At 46.8% G+C, this 19,994-nt stretch overlaps 3 protein-coding genes across 10 annotated transcripts in view; 1 reads left to right on the top strand and 2 right to left on the bottom strand.

The window, feature by feature from the left end:
• Positions 1 to 292: 292 nt before the first annotated feature.
• dhx33 (DEAH (Asp-Glu-Ala-His) box polypeptide 33) lies at positions 293 to 5,213 on the bottom strand. The gene is made up of 12 exons (XM_067257064.1): positions 4,890 to 5,213; positions 4,507 to 4,667; positions 4,170 to 4,397; positions 3,905 to 4,075; positions 3,571 to 3,756; positions 3,340 to 3,451; positions 3,078 to 3,237; positions 2,525 to 2,613; positions 2,300 to 2,427; positions 1,836 to 2,039; positions 1,637 to 1,723; positions 293 to 1,540 (listed from the first exon to the last, which is right to left on the bottom strand). The coding sequence occupies exons 1-12, from the start codon at positions 5,095 to 5,097 to the stop codon at positions 1,232 to 1,234; spliced, it is 2,043 nt and encodes a 680-aa protein (XP_067113165.1). The 5' UTR covers positions 5,098 to 5,213; the 3' UTR covers positions 293 to 1,231.
• Positions 5,214 to 6,183: 970 nt separating this feature from the next.
• On the top strand, positions 6,184 to 16,047 carry p2rx1 (purinergic receptor P2X, ligand-gated ion channel, 1). 5 transcript variants are annotated; one of them, XM_067257066.1, is made up of 13 exons: positions 6,184 to 6,482; positions 8,958 to 9,102; positions 10,327 to 10,398; positions 10,681 to 10,750; positions 12,295 to 12,382; positions 12,503 to 12,583; positions 13,262 to 13,403; positions 13,529 to 13,674; positions 13,793 to 13,883; positions 13,981 to 14,046; positions 14,210 to 14,305; positions 15,216 to 15,260; positions 15,434 to 16,047. In XM_067257066.1, the coding sequence occupies exons 1-13, from the start codon at positions 6,295 to 6,297 to the stop codon at positions 15,437 to 15,439; spliced, it is 1,236 nt and encodes a 411-aa protein (XP_067113167.1). In that variant the 5' UTR covers positions 6,184 to 6,294; the 3' UTR covers positions 15,440 to 16,047. The 5 variants fall into 5 exon arrangements, with proteins under 5 accessions (XP_067113167.1, XP_067113170.1, XP_067113169.1 ...); XM_067257067.1 differs by lacking the exon at positions 6,184 to 6,482 and adding an exon at positions 6,827 to 7,166 and having other exon boundaries at positions 10,681 to 10,738; XM_067257065.1 differs by lacking the exon at positions 6,184 to 6,482 and adding an exon at positions 6,830 to 7,166.
• Positions 16,048 to 17,128: 1,081 nt separating this feature from the next.
• The window catches only part of camkk1a (calcium/calmodulin-dependent protein kinase kinase 1, alpha a), a 40,009-nt gene continuing 37,143 nt past the window's right edge, over positions 17,129 to 19,994 (bottom strand). For 3 of the 4 annotated variants that reach the window (XM_067257029.1, XM_067257031.1, XM_067257030.1), the window contains one exon: positions 17,129 to 19,379. In XM_067257029.1, the coding sequence (XP_067113130.1) occupies positions 19,307 to 19,379 (73 nt within the window). In that variant the 3' untranslated portion in view covers positions 17,129 to 19,306. Of the gene's footprint in view, positions 19,380 to 19,803; positions 19,852 to 19,994 lie in introns of all 4 variants that reach the window. The other variant, XM_067257032.1, reaches the window with a different exon arrangement.

Raw genomic sequence — 19,994 nt, 5'->3', positions numbered from 1 at the left:
AGAAAGGGTCTAAAACTTTGGTAAACGAGCTTTATACAATTATTATGTGGATTTAAAGTAACCCTTCGTATCCATTCCTATATAATCTCAAAACAGCAAACTGTGAGGTTTATTTAGTCCAGATGAGTGGAGACCTTGTATAGCGCCCTCACGTGTTAAGTCACTTCAGCTACTTCAAGTACAACGTAAACACTTGATGTAATTCCAAATCACTTCACCTTTTAGTTAGGGTTAGTTAAATGTCATAATGGAGTAATTCAGACAGTCTTAAATCATATATTTTATTGCAGTTACCACTTACAAGATAAAATAATGATTGATAAATTACACTAGATTTAGAATTAGACTATTCCATAACATTGTTCCAATATAAAAGAGAATATATCAATTCTAAATAGCTAATTGAATTTCCTGTATATTTCTACAATATATCAAAGACCTGAGTGATCAAATCAATCTCCATGCATAGCATTGCATACCATTTTGGGTGCAACTATGTTGATTCCCTTTAACAGGGTGCATGAAGTGACTTGTATTACAGAACAATTCCGTATCTATTCAAATCTCCTGAACTTGTCTCCTGTTTTGTAGCTTTAGCTACAAAGCATGCATTGGTGTTGAAAGTGCAGGCATTAAATGTAAGATTGAATACATTACGTGTGTATTTTATACCCTTCAAAAAGCTTTGTACTCTTCTGCAAACAAATCAGCAGATGATGCTGTTTTCAGAATCACTGGTGTATCTTTCTTTGCTCAATATGAGGGTATTCAAGACCTCATCAGGTCTTCTCTTGATTGTTGTGTGCTGCAACAGAACATGCAAAATGTAATATCTATGACTGAACATGAGCATTAGAACGTTGGCCAGAATCCACTTTCCAGGTTGAGGCAAACGGTTGCAGGCACAAGAAATACCAAGCCAAGAAAAAGCAACATTTTTGTTCCATGTCGGAGTAATATTCCTGGTGAACTAGATGAAAGTGACGTTCCTGCTATGGGTACACGCCTGCTGCTTCTTAAAGAGGAGGTAGAGGACAATCCCACAACATCTCTATCTCAGACCTGTCCACAACTGGAAATGTTCTGCTTCAGAAACAAGCAGTAAGTAAATATCATCTAGCAAAATGTTTTGGAAACTTTGGAACTTTTCCCATCATGCACTGGCACTGGGTTAAAAACAAGATTGTGGCAAGGAAGATTTGTCTCGGCTGCAGTCCTGCCTCCCCATTGGCTAACTTTTCACGGGGCGGAGTTTGCGGCGGAAGTACTCAGGTGCGGCCTCCACCAGCCAATCGGCGTCCACCAGGCACAGGTCTCTCATGTAGCAGCGGGAGGTGTGCAGCAGCTCGTTGAAGACCACGTAGGCGGGCTTGGCCTGGAAGAGGACGGAGGAGGGGTGGATGGCCACAGGCTGGTGGGTGTCCAGGGCTAGGTAGCTGCCGTCCAGCTGCAGTTCTGCAGCATTCACAAACATCCCGTGGGCCAGACAGCGCCGGACGGACCCTGTGTCCGCCCCGCAGGACTCCAGTTTCAGGCCCAGCTGAGAAACCACAGGCAGGATGTTGTTCAATGATGATGCACATATAGACATTATACCAGTTAGTTTAAAGAAGAGTTTTTCCTGGGGGGTTTGTACCTTGAGGCAGATCTCTCTGAGTTGGGCACGGACCTCCCCGACCAGGCTCATGTTCCTGCTGTTAACAAAGTTCTCCCGACACCACTCCTGAAACGAGGCACTCAACACTGAATCTACAGAGTCACTTCTCTGGACTTTGTTTTACCACGGCAAAAGGAGCATTTTATGTCCAGACAACTAACGAAGAAGATCAGCTGACCTTGTTTCCGCCCATTTTTTTGAAGGCTCTGTAGATGCTGAGGAGGGTCATGTGGTCGCCCTCGCTGGAGGAGAACTTCCTGCGTGCGGCGAGAACTTCCTCTCGTCGGGCGGGTGGGTTGTAGAGCACCGTATCCACAGACAGCAGAGACACAATGGTCAGGACCTCCTCAGAACACGAGAAGTCTGGAGACAACATGATGGTCTGCAGAGAGAGAGAAAGAACATGATTATTAAAGTAGTGCTGTACATTTTTTTGACAGTAGCTACAGTACATATTTATTGATCTTATTCAGGCTGACAAGAAAGACAGGCTGAAAGTGAGAGAATAGGAGAGTGAGAGAAAAAGAGATGTGTGTGTAAGTAAGAGTACACTCTCCCTATCTGAGCACCAAGCACACTTTCCACTCCTGTAGTTTGTAGAAGTCCCTATAATAAATCAACCCCTCTGTGTGCGTGTCTCACTTTGGCGTAGCGGGGCTCCAGGGGGAAGCTGGCCATCTTCTTCCCCAGGGCCGTGAGGGACACCTGCTCCTCTTTCCTCTCCACGGCCCTTAGCAGCTCCAGCTGCTCCACTGCGGAACGCATGGCCTCTACCCAACCACACAACGTTAACACAGCCAAGTGTTAGCAAGGAGGAATCCACCTCACATCACAGCCAGGCTAGAGCAGGTCTGACTGCAGGCTTACCGGGGGATGGCTTGGACATGAAGTCAAAATTCATCACGTCTGGAATCCCCAGAGCCATGAGCTGCAGCACCACGCTGGCTAAGTTACACCTACGACACACACACACACACACACACACACACACACACACACACACACACACACACACACACACACACACACACACACACACACACACACACACACACACACACACACACACACACACACACACACACACACACACACACACACACACACACACACACACACACACACACACACACACACACACACACACACACACACACACACACACACACACACACACACACACACACACACACACACACACACACACACACACACACACACACACACACACACACACACACACACACACACACACACACACACACACACACACACACACAAAGGGAAAAGAGAAACAGAACACTCCATCACAATGACCTAAATACATGTTACAGCACAGTCAGCTGTAAGGTTCCCTGCGTCAGCTTCTCTCCCGTCTCCAGAGAACACGGTTCCCGCGCAGGGAAGCGGCGGGCCTCACCTCTGGATCTCAGGCACGGTCATGGGGATGAGGTTGTCAAACTCCTCCTCGGTGTAGAGGCGGTAGCAGGACCCCGAGTCCTCTCTGCCGGCCCTGCCCGCTCGCTGCCAGGCCTGGGCTTTCGACACCCGCTGCACTGCCAGCACTTCCAGACCGCTTTCTGCGAGCAACACACACACATTCGTAGCATATAATGACGGATAATTACACTATTAAACCAGAAGGATGGAAGAGGGAGACATTCCTCAGAGTGGAGCCTCACCTGGATTAAAGCGCTTGGCTTTTACCATGCCCGTGTCTATGACGTATTTGATCCCTGAGATGGTGACTGACGTCTCGGCAATGTTGGTCGAGAGGATGATCTTTCTGCAACCCTAGAAGAACAGCATGTCTGAGGCAAGTTGTGCTGTAAGCATCAACAGTGTAAATGCCGTGGTAAAGGAGGGAGTTCAGCAGCTGGGGGGGGTTGGGGGTTGAGGCAGAGGGGCCGTACCTTGGGGGCAGGCTGGAAGACTCGGAGCTGCTGGGTGGGGGGCAGCGAGGCGTACAGAGGGATGACGGTTATGGGGCCACAGCTGTCAGGCAGGTGTTTGGCGATGTCTCGACAGGTCCGAGCCAGAGCCTCGATCTCCTCCTGACCCGTCATGAACACCAGGATGTCGTGGGATGGAGGGGCCTCCTGCTCGGAGCACACACACACACGCACAACAACATGTTATTACATACTGATGTACGGAGGCATATCGCAGTCAGACTTGGGATAAATGAGTGTGCCATGACATGAATGAGTGTGCTACGTGTGGTTGCGTAGAGACAGCTGTCAGTACCTGATGGATCTGGAAGACAGACACCAGTGCGGCTTGGAGGTAGTCCGACTGGGGCTGTTTGGTGTAGTAGACCTGGATGGGGTGCTGCCTCCCCTCCAAGTACAACACGGGAGACTTGTTGAAGTACCGGGAGAACAGGTCCACATCCATGGTGGCTGACATCACAATCACCTACACCGAGAGAAACGAGAGTGGCGGCCATCTTGTCTCCGCGCTTTTCGTCGCCACATGTACAACAGCAAAACACATGCCGACCGCGTCCTACCTTCAGTGGCAGCTTGTTCTGTTCTCTGCGTTTGCGCTGCGCCGTCTTCACCACTCCAAACAGGACGTCGGTGTGGACGGTGCGCTCGTGGGCCTCGTCCAGGACCACCACAGTGTAGCGCAGCAGCAAAGGGTCTCCTATGGCCTCCCGCAGCAGCATCCCGTCCGTCATGAACTTCAGCTTGGTCTCAGAGGACGTCACGTCCTCAAACCGCACTGTGTAACCGACCTGTTTGCAAAAGCCATTTCGGTATCAATTTAAGACTGGTAGCCTGGTTAAAAAATAAGGTCAATTACTTGTCACTACTTGAACTGTCATGGTTTTAGTTTGTGATTACCAGCTTCCCAAGTTGAGTTTTCTTCTCCTCTGCCACCCTTCCTGCCAGAGAGATAGCTGCCACTCGGCGAGGCTGGGTGATAGCGACAATGCCCTGTCGGCCGATGCCTGCCTCAAACAGGTACTGAGGTATCTGTGTGGTCTTCCCAGAACCTGTCTCACCTGATGGACAGTGGGACAGCATTCAAGCGAACTCTCCACAGGCATGAAAACTACACTTATACACTAATTACTTAATACACTAAAACGTTCTAAGTAAACAGACTACCACTGGAATTTGCCCAAAGTTTGCAAGGTATCTTCTTAGTTGTCTTGTCAGCCATGCGAAAAGTGCAGGTTATCAGAAAGCATGGGAGAGTTGTTTGTTTTTTAGGCCATTCTTACCTATCAAGACTGCATTGTGGAGCTGTCTAAGTTGGTTGATGAGTTGAGACTTCGCCTGATATATCGGGAGGTGTTTCCTTTGGATATCTATTGGAACCGATGCACTTCCTTTTCTTGGTAGCAACATCCCAGGCTTCTTATCGAGACGAAAAAAAGGAGACCCCGGCTTGAATTTTTTCGCCGGAGGATGATCGGGGTAGTGGGGCATGGTCTATAGAAAGCCGCTTTACAAATTAAACCTAAGTCAAGCAATGTATACTTATCCTAAAAAAAATTATGGACTTTAACTGTCTGTAACAAACGAGCCTCGCACCGTTTGTTTACCTCATCAACTGCACATTAGTCCCCGCGTGGTAAGAAATAGTCGCAGCTGTTATGACGTCATCAGGCCCTCTAGTGGGGATAACGTGAATACTTCCATCAAATTTACATTGTCTTTAGCAATGGATAGATTGACAGCTTGTGTTGACTGAATAATTGAAAATTTGAAAATCCAAACACTGCACCACAATACAAAACATTGAAGCAACAACTATAATGCGAGTGTTACCAAGTCCAATATTCACAACCTTTTCAACACAATAGGGTGAAATCTGGGAAACGTTATAGGATTATTAGAAATTCTCTGAAACAAACCTAAACACACACACACACAACTATTGAGTTAATACAAAGATAATACACAAGTAAACTCTAGAGAGAAGGCATTTCTAACACATTTCAATTTCCGAGGCACTTAAAAAAGTGACTATCTCTGTATGCCATACAGGAAGACAGTGTTGAGGGAAATGACACTGACTCATTGTTGGAGGGAGAAAAAAAGGATGTCTACTGAATGTGACGTTTATTGTTGAATGATCGATGTATCTGTGAAACTCACAATTTGCCCTGGGATTAAATTAAGACAGAGACCTTTGTGAAAACGTGTAAGACTAATTGTTTTGGATAGTGAGAAAGAGAAAGAGAGATTTAAGAATACGGAGAGATAGGACAGTGAATAAAAGGAAATGGGAGATGAAGTGACAAGGACAAAAACCGCATGTGTGTAAGTAAGAAGAAGACACTGGATAGAGACAGAGAGAGAGAAACAGAGACAGAGAGACATAGACAGACAGATGTAAAGAGAGAGAGAGAGAGACATTAAGTCAGAGAGAGAGAGAGAGAGAGAGTAAGTAAGAGAAAGAGAGTAAGTAAGAGAGAGTAAGAGAGAGATAGTGTGTGAGAGAGAAAGGGAAAGTCAGAGAGTGAGTGAGAGTGAGAGAGAGAGAGAGAGAGAGAGAGAGACACAGTAAGTCAGAGAGAAGGAAGTCCAACACTCCACAGTGTGTCAGCTGTTGGTTCAGGGAGGCAGAGCACCTCAGCCTGAGCACTCTCAGAAGAGACAAGTGAGACAGCAGCTGGTTGCATGTATTGCAGTGGGGTGGAGCAGCCCTCATCTCTACCGGGAGGCCACACAATGAAGAGCCACATCTCCAACGCTCTCTCGGACTTCTTCTTCGAGTACGAGACCCCCCGGCAGGTGCTGGTGAGGAACAGGAGGGTGGGGGTCGTGTGTCGCCTGATCCAGCTGGGGGTCCTAGCTTACATCATCGGGTAAGGTCCCCACCTTTCAAACAGCCCGGTTGTTAGGACAGCTACTGTGTTTCCTGCCTCTTCTGAATGGAGAGGGCTCGTGCCTGGGAGCTGCACCTCTGCGTGTTGCAGCGTGTCAGTGATTTCAGTGCATTCTCAAGGGGAGCTGACCAATCACCTTCATCACTGACACTTATACGTGTTCCTCTTTTTTTAAGAAGAGATTGTGAAACTTGGGGTTGGATACATGCTTAAAGAATGTAGGCGTTTACACGGGAAACGCGTGGTCTAAGCAGTCGGCTTGTTGTTCACATAATCTCACCGGCTGTTATCTGACAAATTGTGTCATAGAGTTGTGACAGGAAATATAGTTAACTGAAGGGCTGGTTAGAATCCTTTCTTTCATCAGTCTTTGCCAGTACCATTTCAAACACTTCTTGAACTCCAGTTCTACCTCTTAGATTCATGTTTAGACAGCCTTCCTGCATGCCTGGCTGTATGCTCACAGATGTACCAAAACAAAACATCCTCTCATACCAAACGCCTCCTTACTTTCTCGCTTCGAAATGAGGGGTTCAGATGGCTGAGCGGTTGGGGAATCGGGCTATTAATCAGAAGGTTGCCAGTTAGAGCATATTTGACGTTGTGTCCTTGGGAAAGACACTTCACCCTACTTGCCTTGGGGGGAATGTCCCTAAACTGCAAGTCGCTCTGGATAAGAGCGTCCGCTAAAATGACTAAATGTAATGTAGCAGATTACAGATAGTAGAGATGACGCAAGAGAGCTAACAGACATTTGTACATACTTTTTTATTCATTGCAAAACCATGTGGCAACAGCTCTTGTGTGTGGGTGTGTGTGTGAGGGCATGTATAGGCATTAGGACCTGAGGAACCAAAATGCAATGAACAGGCTCTGGCATATGCTATCACAGATAACAATCAAACATAGACGTTGTCGTGGCTACAGTATGTTGCTACAGGAATCATGACATAGCTTGGCTAAGGGTCACGCATGAGAATTATTGGACGACACAGTTCAAGATGTGTTAATGCCGGAGTGTGATCTGTTAAAACTCTGCCTTTCTGGTAGAATTATAATAGATGAGGGCCATAGATACTTCCTTTGTGCCATGAATGTTTGCTTACTCTGAGGTCAATGTTACTGTGACAATCACATTTAGTTAACATTTTCATGTGGAAGGATTCTCAGAGATGCCTTTGTGGCATGTGTAACCACATACACCCCCTAGGCTAAAGATTATAAGTCCAACAAATGGTCCAAGCACAGTCAAAAAAAATATTTAACAAAAGGTGGAATTCATTTGTGCCTTGATGATCTAGTCCCTTTTGATACCATCCCTCGACAAGATTTCAGGCCTGCCAGTGTGAAACCCTCTCCTACCTCCCCATCCATCAGGCCACATTAGCCCAGGTTGTGATGTACAAGTAGCCCAATGTGATTACGAGCCTGTCCAGGCCTCTCCTCCTCAGGACCTTCCGTCGCTGGCATCCAGATTCAGAAAGCCGGGGCCTTTCTACATGAGATCAGACAGCCATGGATGGAGCCCTGCTTCAGACCTGAAGACTTAAAGAGATTCTGTCAGAGCACAAAAGCCATTTATTCACACATCAGACAGTTCCGTTCCCTCTGGTCCGCCAAGCCAGACAGCCCTGGGATACAGGTCAAACACTGATTAGACTTAGATTACTCTGGTAGAAGATATGGTCTCTTCATTACACACTTTAGTTTTCATCGTTTCCATAATAATGATGTTTTTACTTTCTCTGCAAAACTCCTATTTTTCATTGTCAAACAACCCATTCTATAAATGTCCTTAAGACTAACACAGGTTATAATAGTATAATAAAAATGTTTTGGGTTAGAATTTATTACAAAATGACCAAATAACAGATTTGATTGCATTTTTTATTGACATTATCTGTGGCGCAACTAACTGTAAATGAAGATGTGAAAGTATGCAACATCCTGGCTTAGGATGTCTTCATGTCCTTTATAAAGCACCAGTCTAGGTGTGTATTGTTATCTATTCCACTATCCACTCCCACACTCCCTAGCAGTTTGCCACCTGTGCAGCGCAGATCAGATAAGGTGTTGAAAGGCTGGTACACATTCTGTGTAGACTCAGTTGAATATAAAACCAGGTAAACATTCTCTGCTTTAGGTGTCAGTATCTCTGAGTATCACTACTACAAGGTGTATCTAATATCAACAAGGCCATGTCAAATAGTTTCAGTGAATGTAAAAGTGAAACGTTTCGTTTACCCACAAGTCAAATAGTTACTGATCAGAACTGAAACTTGAGACTGATAAAAAAAAGTTTTTAGAATAGTATGCATTTAGTACCTCGGGCAGAGTGTCCTGAGAGAATGCAGCTGCAATAATGGAGCCAAGTGGGACACCTTGACATTCCCTAGCCACTGATGACTAAGATGATCAAGATCTACTAACTCCTGCGTAATCTTTGCCATGCAGGTGGGTGTTCATCTATGAGAAAGGCTACCAGTCCATAGACACAGCTGTGGGCTCCACTTTCACCAAGATGAAGGGAGTGGGCTACACCAACGTGTCCGGACACGAGAGGATCTGGGACGTGGCCGACTATGTCTTCCCTGAGCAGGTGGGTGATTGGCTGGGCACCAGAATCCACATGTGGAATGTCCGTGGGAGGATGGTGTATGTGGCTGAGACTGACAGGATGACTGAACACAACATAGACCCAGACACCAGGGTACTGACGTCACTAACGGATTCATAGATCAAGGGCACTTGTATTATATCCTCTTGGAACTTAATCACCACAGTCATATGTTTAACCAGTTTTGGTAAGGGTGTTATCATGGTTATGTTTAATAATGCCTGGCACATAACACAATCAATGCACAGGCATGACTGGCAAAAGACTGTCTTTCTTTTCTGTGAGGTAATGCACCTTACAGGCAATGTAGACAAACATAAAGTCAAAAGACACTGAGCAAACAAAATGATTGTTTGCCTATATGTAGCCAGCCCTTATTGACAGATAAATAGAGAATTAAAAAAGACTCAATCGGCGTGCATACTGATGTTTGCTCTGAGGTGTGGTTGTAGGACCATTTACTGTCATTCTAGTTTGTTTGACCACATTCTTTTGATGTTGAATGAAAAACAGGATCGAAGGGTCAATAAAGATGCACAGTCTCTGTGATCTGAGTGGGAGCCGTCTGTCATCAGAAACTCAAAATAAAAAAAACGGAAACTTTAAATAATGACATACGTAGGCTTGTCTTTCTCGTGACTGATACACACAAGTACATTTACATTTAAATTTTAAGAATTAACAGTAGCAGTCAAACCTGTCATGGATTACATAATCCATAAACAAATGTATCATAGTCACTCCATCCAGTTTTGTTAAATTGAGGTCTTCCGGACAGGCAGTAAACAGCATTGCTGGAAGTCAATTATGAACAGTGTTAACCAGGTTAGTAAGTTTAGTCACAACACTGACAAACTGTCTTTGAATATGGTCAATGTCAGCAGTTTAGCACTGTGAAAAAATTACACAAACTAATTCTGTTAGCCAGGAAGTCTGCACTACTAGGTCTCATTAGGGCAGGGGAACATTTCCTGTTCTGTATATGGTGTTGCTGAGTAAGGTTTCAGCCGAGAGCACTTTTAACCTTCGCAATGTGTATCTATTCATATATATATATGGCCTGGCAATATCTGAAAGAGCAGGCAAGTGAAATGCAATATACTGGATGAGAAAGAGACTAGGCTAACTCCAGCGAAAAGGAAAATGTCTTACTTTCTAAACTTCCCACATTTTCTAATCTTAATGATGTCCTGTCTGGTTTCCCAGGGAGATTCTTCTTTTGTTGTGATGACAAACTTCATTGTAACAGAGGGTCAGCAGATGGGGAAATGTCCAGAGGTATGTATCACCTCCTGTATCTTAGAATCTTTGTCCTTGGTTCTTTCTCATGAACAATACTGTTTAAGGAAATCATATTCAGGAATACCAAATAAAAATGCCTAGCCTCATTACTCATCAGCCTCTCTATTAAAGGTTACGAGCAGACTTGCAATAGAAACAGCATTTATCTTTTATGGGTTTTGCCAACAATTTGAGATCCTTCTCGTCTCTCTCTCCCACACACACACATGCACACACACATGCACACACAGACTGATCAAGTCCCCTCCTGTCTTGCAGCTCCCAGACAAGAACCTTTGCAGTTCAGACCGTGATTGTGAAGAAGGAAAATACAAACGTACGGGAAACGGTAATGTTCTGGCAGCCTCAGGACTGCCAACTTCTCCAAAAACCTTGGCGTGAGGTAGTATCACCCCCGCCTCCCCCCCCGAGTCGAGCTTTCGCGAGCTTCACTCCTCCCCCCAGGCGAGTTTACACGGCTGTCAATGCTGCTTCATCCGCCTCGTCCGTTACAGTGTCACAGTGTGACCACCCCCTGGTCACCGTGGTCACCGTGTCAGGCTTGCTAAGCTAAGCTAACCTCTCCTCACCCAGCACCCTACTCCCCTCTGCCTTATTTACTGAGACATTTCTTCATACCCTCCAGTAACCTTACGGTCAGTTAACTACTCGGTTGGTTAATAGATGAGAAAGTTAATTATGAATTCTAGTTGGACACACGCAGTCTTAGGGACAATGAGCCCAGGTGGTCACAATGTGGCACGTAAGGTAAACTGGTGGGAAAGTGAGTCACTGTCATGCAGCCAGGGGCTGGACTGACAGAGGGGTGACAGAGATAAATAGTCTAGTGGTGGTGAGCTGTAAGTGTACAGAGGACTGTGCACTGGTGAGAACACCCTTGTACTTAGGCTCTATGAGCTAAAACACATTGAACCGCACAGCTCTGGCTAAACACAAAGACACAAAGATAAACATTTCCACTCTTCCTGCATTCCCCACCAACCAGAAAAAAGAAAGACGGCTTGATTAAGATCAACAACCGGGCTGGATTCGTGAGAGCCATCGCTGCCATGGTTTTAGCTTGTTGTAGGCTGTGGCCACCCCTGCACACACGTTCAAAGCCACATTAAACACACAGAGATACATATAAACACGCATTAACTCAGAGGTCCACTCTCACAGGCGTGTACAGTACACACACACACATGAACAGATGGAGGACATTCCAGTATAATAAACCCAAACGTATATATCTCAGCCAGTTCAAAAGCCTCTTACGTAAGTCTGGAACAGTGCCCCTGTCCCTGGCTTAGATCAGAGTCCCTCTGACCGGCATCAGAACCAATCAGATCGCCGTCGGCAGACGCTTTGGATCTGTTTGGTTCAGCACTTTCATGTTGACCGAAGGGCGCCAAGATCCTTGAGAGGGTCATGTTTGTCAGGCCACGCTGGCTGGTCGCCAACCCAACAGACTAGCCGTGGCACAGCCCCGATTGAAGTCGCAGAGTACTCCCGGCCCGGGTGATTCATCCTGCAGTGCGGCCGACCGTACTGTTTGCCCGGTGGATCTACGCGCATGAATCTCACGCTTCTCCAATTTGATGAGGGAGACAGATAACAAAGCATATCCCACAGAGTCATTTCTGCTCGAGATTAAAGAGATTTGGAAATGCTGTTCAGACTCTTGGAACACTCCTTTTTGCTTGCTGAACAGTTTCCTTTGGTCTTTTATCATCCTCTTGTTTTATATAAGAAGTGGAAGTTGAGAGTTTGAGATTGACTGATGTGCTGTGAAAAAAGGGCTCATCTTAGTCACCGTCAGGCATGAGGAGTGGTACCCTGAGCTGCAGCTTCCTGTTATGTTCATCATGTTCGTCTGTCTCCCTCCTTAAGGCCACATGACAGGGAAGTGTGTGAACTCCACAAGGACCTGTGAGGTGCTGGCCTGGTGTCCCGTAGAAGACGACCGCACAATACCCGAGTACGTACCGTAAGACAGCTGGAACGAGGCTTTGGGATTTCCTGGGTCACGTCTTAAACAACCTTTTAATCTCGCTGAACGTAGCGTGGATCATGTTTTATTTTGCTTTTTTGCCTGCAGTCCCCCGCTCTTGATATCAGCAGAAAACCACACTCTGTTCATCAAGAACTCAGTCACCTTTCCGCATTTCCGCGTTTCAAGGTGGGTGGCCAGACCTGGAAGACATCTTACAGAACAAAGTAGACCGGTTCCCCAAAAGCCAGATATCTGGAAAGATGAATATTGTTCAAACATTAAACAGTTGCGCAAAACGAAGACCAGTAGCCAGTCTATATAAACAAACACATGACCAGATGCTGGGGCGTTAAGGTACACAACCCTCCGAGCGGGCTTAAGCCTCCATCGCAGGAGGAACCGTGAGGAACATGAGAGGAGGCAGACACTGTAGCTCCATCCTCACTGCAGATCGTCGCTATAGAGATGAATGTGCTTCCTGCTCTGTTTACGTGGAAGTCATCATGGAGGTCACTCAGCAATGGTGGCCTGGATACACGCTAGGCCAGATGGATGGCAGCCCGGGTCTCCCCCTCCCTGTGGACGGAGACAGAACCTTATAAGTCCAGGTTGTCATGACAGCGTAGGACTGGGCTACATCAGCACGATGGAGATATGTAATGCATTGATGATGCTTAAACCGTGTTGCAGATGCATGTAATATAGAAGGATTAGTGGGGTTTCCATGCTATATTTAGCCAGGCTTCCATTTTCAACACAAGCATCCATCGTGGGAGTCATTTTTTGGGGGGTTCATAAACAGAACCAACTGCATTGGTCTCACAGTGTATTCAGAACTGTTCTTTTTCCAAACGACTCTCTCAGGAGCAACCTGGTGGAGGAGGTGGACATCAAATACCTCCGCAACTGCTCCTACAACCCAGTTGATCACCCTCTCTGCCCCATATTCAAGCTGGGAGACATAGTCAAACTATCAGGCTTCAACTTTTCTACCATAGCCAAAGTGGTGAGCTGGCATGGTTACTTTTCCATGGATGCACATCCCATTCCCCATCAGGGTTCTTATTGGCTGTGTTCCCTCTTGCTACTGTTGACTGTGTGTGTGTTTGTGTGGGGGGGGGGGTCTGTAAGGGAGGGGCCATTGGCATTGTGATAGACTGGACGTGTAACCTGGATTTGGACCGGAGCAAATGCCGGCCCAGTTATACCTTCCACGGTCTCTATGGAAACCCTGCTGAGACGGACAAGGCCAGAACTTCTGTTGGCTACAATTTCAGGTGCTCTGAACAATGTCTCCCACTACGCCAAACGCCCTAAATGACCTCTATGTTCCCTTGGCTCAGTGAGGCATCCTGAAAGTACATATTGACGTTGTTAATAGATCATGTGTTCTAGGTTTGCAAAGCATTATGTGGAGGGAGGAGTGAAAAAAAGAACTCTTTATAAAGTGTTTGGGATTCGAATGGACATCATTGTTAGCTCAGTGGTAAGTTCCAAGTTTGAGCCTCCCATTGTTTTTGGACTCCTTACCTGTCAACGTCATGAACAGGAAAAGTTCTCAAAATCCTTTGTTCTTTTTATAGGCAAGAAAATTTGATATAATTCCAACACTTACAGCTATTGGCTCTGGAGTAGGCATCTTCGGAGTGGTGAGTTTTGAAATGTTTTCATTGTGCATGTTTCACATGTATACAGCCTTTCATGTACTAGGTCACTGCTCCTCAGAGCTTTTTAGGAAGCCCTCCTCTCCTGGTTTCAAGTCTCTTGACCTTAAAAGTCTCTGGTCTTGATGCTGACTACTGTGTTTCCTAGGCAACTGTGGTGTGTGATCTGGTGCTACTGAATGTACTATCCAAGAGAAAATACTACAAGAACATGAAATTCAAAAACACAGGCACTGGGGAACAGGTGAGTTTGATGACACCTTGCTCTACTCAGACCTTTCTGTACTCCTATGGTATGAACACTAGATGGCAGCAGAGACATTTGTCAAATATGTCAACGGAACACCACAGAACGCAACGACTCACTGACTCACTCTGTCGTCTCTACACTGCTGTGCTCCTGGACGGCGTCTGAATAACACACACTATAGACCCGCTTCCGTTATTTAAATTTACATTTAGTAGACGCTCTTATCCAGAGCGACTTACAGTAAGTACAGGGACATTCCCCCTGAGGCAAGTAGGGTGAAGTGCCTTGCCCAAAGACACATCATTTAGCACAGCCGGGAATCGAACCGGCAACTTTCTGATTACGAGCCCGATTCCATAACCACTCAGCCACCTGACTCCCGTTATGACAGTGAAAGGAGTTCTTTCCGACTACGACCTCGCACAAACCGACGTCTTGTTTTGACTCTGCGTCCCTGCCTTCCCACGTGTAAAACGGCTCTTGTGTAAGAGACTGAAGCTATAATGAAGGTATCCCTGCCAATAGTTACCAAGCAACACACACAGGGAGCTGTTGAAGATGGGAGGGCGACTCTTAACCCTGTCCTCCTACTCAGACCCATTGTGAGCCAAAAGAGACAGGCAGAACAGAATTCTTATTCACAGAACTACAGACAGAAGCTCAGCTTTCAGTGCGTCCATCTTTAACATCTGCTAAGCCAATCCAGGACCCAAGTTCAACCCAACATCCAAACCAGAGTCTGCGTGGATGTAGATTCTAGAATAGATCAAACGTGCATGCACAGAGTATCCACCTAAATGATCTCCACGGCAGAGGTAACAGGGAGCGCCGCCAATGTTAGGCGAACGTCTTCCTACGAGTGCAGTAGCAGGACTGGGTGTAACTGGTGCGTCTGGTCTTCCAGGAGGCGGATCAGGACGAGTGCATGACCGAGAACGAGGGATCGAAGGTAAACGTGACGGACGCGCTCAGGAGCCAATGGGAGGTGTCGTGTTTGTTCAGTGACAACTTGTGGGTGGATGGGTGGGGGTCAGAGATCTGCGCAGTGCTGTGGTGTTAACATCTGTGCAGGGCTACCGTATTCAACCGATGTGGTGTGTGTTTGTGTGTGTCCACCCACAGGAGTGAGTGGATCATGGGGAAACTCCTGGGCCCAGCTGTATTACAGCAGCCACTGCACTGAGTAGAGGACACTGGGATCGGAAAGGATGTTGTACACTTCTCAATGTCATAAATTGTCATCCGTTTCAGCCTATAGAGGCTGGAAGTGAAGGGATGTTTTCTGTCTGAGAAACATGGATTGCTACACTCACCCTTGCGCACTATCCCCCCCCCCCCTTCCTCCAACTGGACTCCTACCTGTCCTTCCAAGTGGCATGTGGCTGCGACAATGTTTTGTTCGTTTGTTACCTCAGAAAATGATGTGTTCTACTTCCACTACACTGTCAATATGTTGTTTAGGATGGACTTGAACTCCAGTGTGAATGATCCTGCCAACTCCAGCAGGTTAGACCTTCTCACAGTGGACTCTAACCCTAGCTTGTTAGCCTTGCAGTTTAACATCATCACCTTTGACAGTTTGCGATTGTAGTGAATCCAGTAAAACATGTAGAGTTCTTCATCTGTCAATCCCTTTCTGCCTTCTGTGCTTGTTTGGTCCACCTGGTGAAACTGTCTTGATGTCAAAGTTGTAGGGCTCTACATTAAATTGGACTCATTCTGAAGTCATTCTGATATTTTTATTGTCTTTGATTATGTCTAGGTGTACAAAAAGCATGCAAAAAATAGCTTTTTATATATTGGTACATATTTACATTGTAACCGTTGCATTCCGTACATATGTGCCATGCTTTTTTGTATGTGGGACAAACGTCAACAAGTACATTCAGAGAAATGCAGCACGGTACACACATCTATTAACACAGTGACAACAGGCACCTTCAACACAGATATCAGGACAGTTACATATGACATAGCAGCGATGCAAACAACAGGAAAAAGTCACCGTCCTAACGTCCTTAACATTACCTACATGCCCTCTCGCACATAGCCCTCAGGTTCATCAATAAAAGAAGATTTTACTCTATCAGTAAAAATACAACAATATATATATATATGTACAGTATCTTTTAAATATGTAAATCAACATTAAATGAAGGGTACTGCATTTTGCTGTAAACAGTAGTGTTATCCTTTCCATATTGGAAAATTACATTTATATGTGAATGTATCATACCGAGTCATTTTACAGAAGCGCACAGGAATGTTGACAGGTGTTGCTGTTGGCTGGGGTGACAGTTACGTGGAGTATAAGAGGGGGAAAAGTGCAATCTTTTAGCATAACAGTGCTAATATTATAGAAGACAATGTACAAACCCAGGTAAAGGACAAAAGTATAGTGCCCTAACTGCCTTCAAAGCTGAGACGGACTTCGACCGACATTTACAACACGACCCTGGGACAGGATGACAACAATATTGCACTTCTGACACATGGACACACAAGTGAATATACACCTCAGACACAGACCAAGCTTGTCTCAAGCACAAGACATCTGAAAGTGTCCAACGATAAATAATCTGTTCTGCGGACGTCCCTTTAAGCAAGTCTCTCAGATGAAAGGACATATGATGAAATACCATCTTGCTGACCCAGAAGGTATTTGAGAGCAGGTAGACGGGGTGTGTCTCTGAGCCCAGTGGTTCACCTGGAGACTTGACAGATGTCTCGTCTCTCCCCTCCCCCCCCCCCCCCCCCCCCTCCTCCCCCCCCCCCCCCCCCCCCCGAATATAAGCCCCTCCCACTGCATGAGGACACCGCTCCACATTGCATACAGGGAGGACAAGCTGAAAAAAACAAGCTCTGGAATTTTAGTAAAATGGCTGATTGAAATGAATGGGTATGGTGGAAATGAGCAGTAGCGTCAGGAACGCATTCAAGCGATAAAGAAAAGGAAGAGAAGGTGAACAGGAAGTGGGAGGGAGAAAACGTCACATGGGCGAGTCAGCAGAGCTTCAACTAGCATCCCTCTGTCCTCACACACCAGCTGGTTCTACGTCTTTGAGAGGGTGGGGCAGAGAGAACCATACTGATCCATCACCGAATCAACCTTTTACGGCATTAACATCTGTACATACCTGGATGTGGTATATACAGTACATAACAAATGGGATGTCTTCATGAGTTGTGATTACCATCATTTGAAATGAGAGGGCACCATTTAAACAACTCTGCACGCAACAATTATCTATGGTATACCTGTGGTACGTACAGCTCTGGTCTCCTTCTCAGAGGAGTGCTTGTGCCAGAGCAGTGGATTGGAAGAGTGACAGTGAGCTTTCTGAGGAGGGAGAAAGGGAGGGAAAACGCACAGCACTACACTGGGCTGTTCTAGTCAACCATGAGGGGATTGGATTGACGTGAAAAGAGAACTGTTTTTGTTTGTGCCGGGAATAATCACCGTATGGAAAAGGGGCCCTTTTCAGAGCAGCGAAAATATCAGCGCACTTAGACTGTCAACATGCAGTTGACAGAGAGAGGTTGACAGAGAGAGAGAGAGAGACAGAGAGAGAGAGAGAAAGAGACAGAGACAGAGAGAGTGAAGAAGAATGAGATGGAAATGGAGAGAGAGCGACCCAATCTTCTCCTCTCTGATTTTGCATCACCAAACATGGTGACTCACTCCCTCGTAAGATGGCTCTACTCGAAATAGATGCTTTCAATGATTACAGAACTGTCTTAGGATAATCACAAACACGTACACACACACACACAAACACGGCATTTCCCTCCACCTCGGATATGATATGGCGACGACGAGAGATAAGGGGAAAAAAGCGCGAAAACAGGCGAGCAATCAGTGTCCAGTCTCAGAGAGACCAGTCTCAACAGTGACATCAGAGGGAGAGGCAGCAGCAGGAACAGGCGAGACTGTGATGATGAAACAGCCTGCAACACCACATCATCAAGCCCAGAGACGAGTCATCAATCTAGGAAGCAGAAGACCCAACCGCTAACAGCTAACAGGATCCTGTGGAAGCAGTCCGTGCAACACCTTGACAACTGACAGCTACACAGAGCAGGCTTTGAAGGCAGCCAGGGCGATGGCAGTTCCGAAGGCAGGAGGAAGGACTAGAAATAGCTTAGTCTGTTTGAATGGGTGCGACGTCAACATTGACAGTCAACCGACTGCCTATATACAACACTGCAGCGGAATTGATCCGGAGGAGAGGATGAGAGCCAGCGTCCGCTCTCGGGTCGGCCTGCAGGGGGCGCCGCTGTAAAGTCATCAGCATGCGGTTTCGTATTTTTTCTGGAGACGAGTCCATCTCTCATGGGGCACCCGAGGGACCTCTGATTGTGTGCCCCGGGAAGAATCTCCCGGTCGGACGGGTGAAACGGCTCACCATGCAGGGGTAAGGTTAGGAATCACAGAGCACCACGAATACCATAAACACGTTCATGCTGTTGGAGGGAGACGCCAGCAGAAGGACATCCGGGTGGTCTTCTGGACCGGTGATGATGGGAGTGGTCCTCTTGGCTGGCAGTGCGGGGGGTATGGGGGGTGGAGGGGGAGTATGTGGAGGGAAGGTCTGGAAGGAGGGATAGTTAACTGGGTGGTCCAAAGCACGGGATAGAGACAGGAACGCAGAGGAGAGATGGAGGAGCAAAACATATAGATCTCCAATAGATCTCAAGCAATAGATACATACAGTAAGAGAGAGTACAGGAGCTTAAATATATTTTAAAGGGATCAGCAAGAGGATGGGACTATGAGTTCCGAAGTCGTTCCGGACTTAAAGGGAAAGAGGTATTGTACAGGCAGGCGGGATTTAAAGGGGAGGAGCATGTGGGCCGAAGGGAGTGGCCTGTGCAGGGATTTAAAGGGGAGGAGCATGTGGGCTGAAGGGAGTGGCCTGTGCAGGGATTTAAAGGGGAGGAGACGTCTGAGAGGAACGCGGAGCTGAGCTGGGGCGACGGGAGCCGTGGACACTCTCAGGACGAGGGCTCGTCTTCGTGCAAGTCCTCCAGCTCTCCCTCCCTCGAACCCTCCCCACTGCTGCCTTTCCTGGGAGGAGAGAGAGACAGAGAGAGAGAGACAGAGAGACAGACAGAGAACGAGAAAGGGAATGAGCAAGAGAGTGAGAGGCGGAGAGGCGGAGAGCCAACACCAATGCTTGGACAAAGTATTTCCATTGAACTCCTTGGCGTTCACGGTTCCCTGGCCCTTCCTGTGGCAGGAGAGCCAGTGACCGAGAGCCAGTGACCATCTTCAGCCGTTCAGTCATGTCTGTCAGAATGCGCACCACACCAACACACGTTTGACAACAACCTCACCAATGTGTGAGACACGAGGAGATGAGAGGTAAGTCACGGCGAAACAAACTCCCACGAGACGATGAGATCAATACAACAGGATGGGGATGGGTGAGGGGCGATTTGTTGTAACGTTTGACAGACAGCGTGCTGGACCACCCAGCACACAACTTTACCTTAAAGAGGGGTGGAGTTTAAAAGAGGGGCGGAACGGCCAAGAGTCCCTGCAGCAGATAAGGGGGAGGGGGACAAAATGAAAACAAGGTCAAAAGGTGAGAGGGTGACGTTCAGGAGATGGGCAGGGGTTGGGAAGATGTCTTCTAACTCCCTCCTCTCTGTCTCTCTCAGTCCCTGCAGCTCTGACTGG

Source organism: Osmerus mordax, chromosome 19, assembly GCF_038355195.1.
Source record: "Osmerus mordax isolate fOsmMor3 chromosome 19, fOsmMor3.pri, whole genome shotgun sequence".
NCBI classification, from domain to species: Eukaryota; Metazoa; Chordata; class Actinopteri; order Osmeriformes; family Osmeridae; genus Osmerus; species Osmerus mordax.
Note: the sequence above shows the minus strand (reverse complement) of the source record. Positions and strands in the feature narration are given on the sequence as shown.